At 47.9% G+C, this 8,087-nt stretch overlaps 1 protein-coding gene across 1 annotated transcript; it reads right to left on the reverse strand.

Moving 5' to 3' along the window:
• Positions 1-2,581: 2,581 nt before the first annotated feature.
• On the reverse strand, positions 2,582-3,594 carry LOC125533958 (vacuolar iron transporter homolog 5-like). The gene has a single exon (XM_048697277.1). It carries the CDS (start codon positions 3,535-3,537, stop codon positions 2,905-2,907), a length of 633 nt encoding a protein of 210 aa, XP_048553234.1. The 5' UTR covers positions 3,538-3,594; the 3' UTR covers positions 2,582-2,904.
• Between the last annotated feature and the right edge of the window lie 4,493 nt (positions 3,595-8,087).

Below are 8,087 nucleotides of genomic sequence, written 5' to 3' on the forward strand. Positions count from 1 at the left end.
GGCCTAAAGTTTCAGGATATATCCCATCCTAGATTTTACCCACCCGGAAATGTGCATGTATTGTCCACACTAATGTTGTGGGTGGTTTGTTTCACGAAAACCGATGAGAATGCCCGTTGCTTCAGAAACAATTGACACTGGTGGCCTGGATCAGAGGCAGGCACACCTATAACGCATCATGAGTAATCCACAACACTCGACGGCCTTGTATACAGAGGCAGCCACGACAACACCACCAAAAGGAGGTAGATATAGCCTCCCGCATCACGCTATCGAAGGACTAGATACATGCTAGGCATACTATGAAATAGGGTGCCAACTGGATAATCATTGATGTACTTGTGGAAACATGGAGGGCGCGGGGGAGGGGGGGGGCAAGGAGAGAGGCGCAATGGCGGCGCATGTAGGGCTGGGCGTTCGGTTCCCCCGAACCGAACGGTTCGGTGCTTCGGGTTTTAATGAATTTCGGTTTTGAGATTTGGCAGACCGATCGGTTTCCTATAAAAATACTAACCGAGAGTTCGGTGTACCGATGCTTCGGTTCGGGTCTCGGTTGAGACCGAACAACTGACGAAAACAAAACTGAGCAGGCAACGAAGATAGAGGAAATATGACAGCGACAAAGATCAGTTGTGGCAAAAATCGAATCAAAAATCAAATCCTCAGATCCGTGCGCAAAAACAGAATCAAAAATCGAAGATCTGCAGCACGGATCTGCGCTCGGTAGGTCGAAGAGAGATGGTCGCCGCCTCGCCTCCATGAGCAGCAGCACTGACGCCGTCATACCGGGGATGGATATAAGCAGAGGGACATGGATGAGAGGTGGAAGTGGAGCCGCCGCCGCCGCCGGACGCAGGGATGGATAGAAGTCAAAGGCAGTGGCGACTAGGTTGCGGTGGTCGAGGCACAGACACTCGCGGGCGGCGGCTAGGGCGCGGTCGAGCGTTTAGGGCTCGAGATGCTGCTGATGTGAATGTACGACTCGCTCTATCCAGGTTCAGTAGTTGGGCTGTGGGCCGTGGGCTACGTAGATTTCTCGTGAGTTGAAAATTGCTTCGGTACTTCGGTGTGTTCGGTTACTTGATACATGCACCCGAATCAACCGAAGAAAGTTCGGTTCTCCAGATTGGCTGACCGAAGTTACGAGCGAACGAATCGGTTTCCGTGCGTTCGGGTTCGGTCCCGGTTATTTCGGGTCGGTACTTCGGTCATCGGTTTATATGTCCACCCCTAGGCGCATGGGAAAAATCTTGGAGGGATGATAGACTGCGAGCTACCGTCAAGATTTGGGATGATTTTCACTTGTTATACATGCCATCAATTAAAGGTAGTCAAATAAAATCTCCTAGGGCTAGGGGCGGCCTCCTAGATTGGACCTAGATAAGCATTAAGAGTAACTCTAGCAGATGCTCCATATGTGGTCGATCACTATAATAACCGCTAGTATGTCCGTCGTCACACAAAATGGCACTCTAGAAAGTCACCATATGTTGCCGTGATAGCCATATGTTATGGATCTCACTCCTAAAACGACCACATAGCCTCCAAATATGGAGGTTGTGGAAGCCATGTTTGCAGCTCGCTCCAAACCCAACTGACAGTATGTGAGGAAAGTTTCATCTCTTCCTCCTCGGGCTATATGTAGGATTTGAAGCAACACGACCAAGCATGCACCATCGATTGCGGGGGGGGGGGGGGGGGGGGGGGGGGGCCTTCAACCGCATGGCAAATAAATGACTGTGGCTGCCTCCTCGGATTCCTGTGGCAGCCCGTCAGATGGTCACCACGCATCACCATCTCCTAGCTTGTTTGTGAGGCTAGGTGGCATGTGAGCAGGCCAACAATCGTGTATAAAAGCGTCCCTTGATGGCTGTCTGCCACCTTCCCAACTACCCTTCTAATGGAGCCCATGGTGTCTTATACCGGTGCATCTCTTCTCTCCCTTATCCGTTCCTCCCTCAAGTGCCTCCCATTCCTGTCTTGTCCACCCCCAATCCACCACTTCATCGTACATGGCACAGTGGAAGGAGCGCCCGGTCATCTTCAGTTTCGGGGACGAGGAGAAGCGGCTGGACCGTTGGTCCCCTTTTGGGACTTGTATGATGTGGTGGTGGAGAAACTTAGTACTAGGTTATTTTATTAGTTTAATTAATTAGCAATTCTATGAACGTAAGCCGTGATGTGACTAATTTTGCGCTACTATTATAGGAATGAGATCGGTGTTTTTGAATGTGTGCTATGAACCAAGTGTGTTCTTTTGAATTAGGGATAATTGAGGAAGAATCTATAGATCCAGTGAGAGATGCATCCTATTTGAAAGGAATTGTAGATTGGTAGTGATGGTTCTGAGTTTGCGCATCGCCTCGACAACCTTTATATTATTTTGCAATGCGCTTTATACATGTTACAAAAGCTGCCAGTATGACATCTCTACTAGAGTTGCTCTAACCTCCACCACAAGACGTCACAACTTCATTGTTGCAGGAAGCACGCCAAGTGACGGTGAGGCCGATACACGAGGTGGGTTGCTTGAGGCGTATGTTCTTGGCATTGGGGGGGGGGGGGATAATGCTACACATACGTAAGGATTTCTACGTAATTAACATAACTGATTAGGTGTCATGTTTTCATTACAGAAAATAAGGGGAGGGCCCCACCCCCGGTTGAAATCAGGGGGGCCGAAGAGGAATAATACTACACCTGCGAAACTGTTATCTATAGTACGAGTTTAAACGTTTTCATTTGCCGTTTGATTACTATTACAAGGAAGAAAATAAGTCAGCCGTAGGTGCAAGTACGGTGGCTAGTACTGGGTACTTTATTCCGAGAAGAGTATGGACGATGCCCGCACATGACCTACGCACGCGAGGACGGCGACCAAGACCATGTGTCCATGTCAGTTTCTCATACGCCGCTGGCTCGGAAGAGCCTCATGAACCCAAAGGTGACGGCCATGGCGGCCAGTCCGCCCACCACCACCCGCGCGCACGACCTCGCCACGGGGGCCCGCCCCAGCACGGCGCCCACGCATCCGAACGCGGCCAGCGCCAACGTCGCCACGACGACCACCACGGCGACCCGCAGGTTGTAGCCCACGATGAACCCGGCGGCCAGCAGCGGTAGGAGCGCCCCGACGGAGAAAGCCAGCGCTGAGGCCGCGGCGGCCTGTGCCGGGCTTGGCAGTGCCTTCTCCTCGTCGCCGCCACGCTTTCCGGCCTGGTCCAGCTCCGCGATCTCCACGTCGCGCTGGGAGCAGACGGACACGTACTCTCCGATGGCCATGCTGAATGCCCCGGCCAGTAGTCCCGCGAACCCGGACACGACCATGGCCCGCGCCTCGGGCTTGACGGCGCTGACGCCGAGCATGAGGGAGGCCGTGGAGACCAGCCCGTCGTTGGCGCCCAGCACCGCCGCGCGCAGCCAGTTGGCGCGCCCGGCGAAGTCGATGGACGACTCGGAGTCGTCGGCGTCGCAGCACACCACAGCCGGGTTCTCGGCGTCCGCCACAGCAGCCAGCTTGGTGTTGTTCACGGCCATGGCGACTGGCAGCTAGTGAGATGGATGGAGATGGCAGTGATGGTATTGTGCAGTGGCAGGCAGCAGTAGTGTGGAGGACACACGCTGCCCTGCCGTGTTTTTATAGTGAACTTCAGGGAGGCACGAGGGTTGTCTGTGGGCATGCCGGTCTTCTTCTTTTTCTCCCCCGGTGCTGGGATTTCCAGCTTTCATGCCGCCATGGCTAGTGCGTACATGCAGCCACATCTTCTTTTTCCTCCGGTATTGCGCGCCCGTGGCCACCACGAGCACGCACATACATTAATCGGTCCATCGTGCTTGCTGAGTGTACATCATACCAAATGAGTCTACAACGACAAGCTAGGAGAATTAGGTCACTTGCTCCTACGCACAACAGAAACTATTATTAGATCGCCCGGCCCAATTCTTCAAACACTTGAAACGAGTGTTTGCCAATTTCATGCTGAATATATGCCATGGCTCTTACTTTTATTGTTAATGTTACGGGGAGGTAGGGTATAGCTATTCGTGTTTGCAAATATGTGTCACCACTCACTACTTGTTCTACAGTACGTACGTGTTCAATGAAACGGTGATGATGCTGACTAGTACTACCAAACTGAACGCCATGTATTGCATGCTGACGAATGCTGCCGAACTTGCATGCCGACAAACTTCAAGGATCACATCGATCGCTGACAAAAGAAAAGCTACAAACCTTAGTTAGATTCGACGCGTTGCAACTGATCATTTCTAGTTTTCGTACGTGTGAAAGAAATTGCAATCGACGTATCTGAGCTCTGTATAGTACTTCTTAAGTAAAGAAATATAAGAGCGTTTAGATCACTATTTCTTTACAGTGGGAGAGGGAGTAAGTGTTTTTCAGCTAACCTGCCATGACGTAGCCGAACTCCTTGTCAAGATGGAACCGTGTCATCTCAGGCTCCGGGCAGTGGGCTACCGTTCACTTCGGAAATGGAATTCCACCATGCAGCTGACAAAGGAAAAGGTGAAATTAGCAAGCACCTATATCTGTGATCGGTTGGAATGGCGTCTGGCTAGCTAAGCTAGCTAGCCATTAACCGCGACATCGTTGCTCGCCAACGAACCCACTTATTGGATCGTGAATCACCGAGCTAAAAATATCAAGGATATACTTTTCAGTTCATAAAAATCAAGTATACATTGAGCTGTCTGCATCTTCAACCACAGACGAAGACAGTTTATTTTTATTATCTTTATGAAAGGGGGGAGCAAGCAAAGGGATGGCAAGTGCATGCATGTCCATCTCGTGGTAATTATTTGCGTTCCTATTTATCCAGACAAAAGAAGAAGAAAGAGCGGAAATTGCTTTTGGAGGCTGAGCTACATGGAGGCCTTCAAATGCAAAATTCAAAATCCGTGAAAATCCATATTTTATATTTTAAGAAATTCTAAAAAAATATAGACATATATGAAGGCATAAGGCACAAGTGTATAAATTTTCTGGAGAAATATGTTGAAATGAGGGTTGCGCAAAAGTAAATAAATCAAAGGCTTTTGTTGTCAAAAGATTAGATCTATTATAAAGATTCATCGAAAGTACAAAACACCTCAAACATAATAAAAATACATCGAGGTCCATGGACCACTGAATGACCATTGCCGTAGCCAGAACAAGCCGCTGACACGCTGCTCTCATACGGGAGCCGGCCTAACCTTGTCGATGACAGCCGGTAAGTCTTCGTGCATGTGCCCCTAAGGACCACTGCCTCGGAGCCACAGTCATCCCCACTGAATTGATCTGAAGAATTTGACACCAAATATCGCCGTTGCGTACGCACAACGAGAAACACTAACCTCGCCGTCCCGAGGAGCTGGCAGGAATCTACACAAGAGCTCCATCTAATCAGTCCCAGCGGACGAACTTGAGAAGAATCCGAATAAGAAGCGTCGTCATCTGTCCAAACACTGCCCCAGCGAGAATTAAAACCCTATATATCTACTAACCGGAGACGAGGCACCAGAAATCCCCTCCCCGCCATCAGCCTCCGGAGCGGTAGGTGAAGCGGAGGCGAACCCACAAGCTCGCCGGGGAGATTGAGGGGAGGAAGGCTTTCCCTAACCACCTTGCGTGGGGAGAAAGAAAAGCAACTTTTCAAATTAACAGATGATACTATATTCATCTTCCTAGACCATGAATTTATCTTCTTCTTTTTTGTACAGATCACATTTCAATGTATTTCATCCTGAGACTTTACACAAACTCACATCCTTGTTTACTTGTACAAATATTTTCAGGGTTTTTGAAACCGAAAAATTTTGAATTTGATTTTTTCAAAAATTCGGCCTACATGGAGGCCGAGATCGAAAACGCCATACTCAAGAAAGAGACCCTAAAAAATGTATGAATATATGGTGCGGATTGAGCGTAGCTCAGTCGGTTAAGTTACTTGTGGTGAAAACAGTCAGCCCGGGTTTAACTCATATATTTGGCATGGGCGGTCACTTTTTCTTGGATTTATTCCATGATTTGATAGCTTAATTCTTTCGGTGGTAAGTGGTATTCAAAAAACATATACTATGAACATATAGTACTACTCCAGTTTGGAGTCTTGAACCAATACATGTTAATTACTCGCAGCACAATGCGCTTTGTTAACGCTAATTAATGGCGGCCAAGATCATACTCCGAGGAGAACACGGCCTTTGAGACCAAAGCGGCTCATGAACACATGGTCATCGCAGCTCATGGCTCTCGTGTTTAATTTTGAACGCGCTTCAACCCATGAGGTGGTATAGTACTTACTGAAAATTTCACAAACCACAAACTATTAAGGTTGGTTTTGCGCAGAACACCTGCTATACAGGCTTGTTACACAAAACATGTTAGCTCTAGTCTATCACTTGACTCGGTTGACATGATTCTTCCCAGGTCGGTCCCACTTTGTAAAGTGCACACATGGCAATAATAAAAACTAACCACATTAGTCGGCCAACTAAAACTACCAATCGATGAGGTTGATCTTTGGTTGAAAATGGCAGAGCTAGACATCCCATGGATCAGGGGCACTAAACCAACGACTTGATCTTGGTCCCACCTCCCTAGCACATACAGTAGTATAAAAGAAAAATGACCCCGCCCATTGAAAATTAACGATCTCATACGGGAGGCCGTGTCCTTCTCTAACACCCGATGCTAATAAGGTTCTAAAGGAGATGAACGTCGTTTACCATCGCCAGCCACCACATGGTGCCAACGGTAACCCTACTGCCATCTACATCTCCGCTGTCCACCCTGACACCCGCAGACATGGGTAATGGCCTGAGTTGAATCTGGTCAATATCCACTTCCACACTATTTATATGTTCCAATCACGAGATTAAGATCATGTTCATGTTGATTCTAAAGATTTAATGCTAGCACAGATACATACCAAAATCTGGTGCAAATGAGTTGCAATTGCCCCAGATCAATACTTGGTACATGTATGATCCAATTGACAAAATTCACAAGATTCTCGAAATGTACCCATTGGCTATTGAATTCTGGAATTCAATTTTTTGGTTCAAATTTTAAGGCTTTGAGAAAATGGATAAGTGGTAAGAAAATCATACATGCGCCAACACGGGTCTTGAAATTTTTTAGCTCATCTCGGTTGGATGACTTATGTGATCCTCTTTTTGTCATGCATGTACTTACAGGTGGGGCCGATTCATCAGACTACCCACAGTGGGAGTAACATAGATGGCATGTAATTAATGAAGAAAGAGAGGCATGTGATAACATAGCTAGTTACAATAACATCACACATATGAAAAAAAAGATGAGTCTACAACCTAATAAATGAAGTGATGCATGACACAACACATATGTTACTACCCACTGTGGAGGTAGTAACATAGACTAGTAACATATGCATGTTACTACTCTAAGTTACTCCCCACTGTGACTAGTCTCAGAATTCATCTCAACCGAATCAAATGATGGATTAGAGCTAACTGCAATGAATCACACCAATAAATGGTAATTTATGCAACAAACCTTTAGAACCAGTAGTTGGTCGTTTAGGGGATCTTCAACGCCGACCCTCAAACCACCCTCAACCATCCGGACCATACGAGACACGATCCGGACGTGTTTTGTCATTCAACGCGGTCCTGCATTGGTCCGTTCAGAGACAAACCGAGGAAGGGGATTGCGGGCGTCCGAACCGTTGCCATGTCTGTGTCTAACTAATCTGGCAGCTGCCTACATTTGGCGCAGAGCGGATGCGACCACGGCGAGCGGTGAAATATCTTTGCATCAGTATAACACATCAGTTAATGTTTCAAGTTTTTGACAGAACAACCAAGTTCAGATAGCCTCAGCCGCCCGCGACATATCTCGTTCCATATTTCCGATGTCTGCTCTGCTCCAGTTCCATCGAATCCAGTCACAGATGTACTCCCTCCGGTCCTTTTTACTCTGCACATTGGATTTGTCGAAAGTCAAACTGTCAGCACACCGGGTAGCGCTTCAGATGATCTGGCAACAGCGACAACAGGTGACGACACTATTCATCATCCGACAAGCAGAGAAGAAGCGGCAG

Source organism: Triticum urartu, chromosome 2 (assembly GCF_003073215.2).
Source record: "Triticum urartu cultivar G1812 chromosome 2, Tu2.1, whole genome shotgun sequence".
Classification (NCBI taxonomy): domain Eukaryota; kingdom Viridiplantae; phylum Streptophyta; class Magnoliopsida; order Poales; family Poaceae; genus Triticum; species Triticum urartu.

What these genes read in the sequence shown, in the direction of transcription:
- LOC125533958 (XM_048697277.1), bottom strand. Translation starts at nt 3,537, where the DNA reads ATGGCCGTGAACAACACCAAGCTGGCTGCTGTGGCGGACGCCGAGAAC.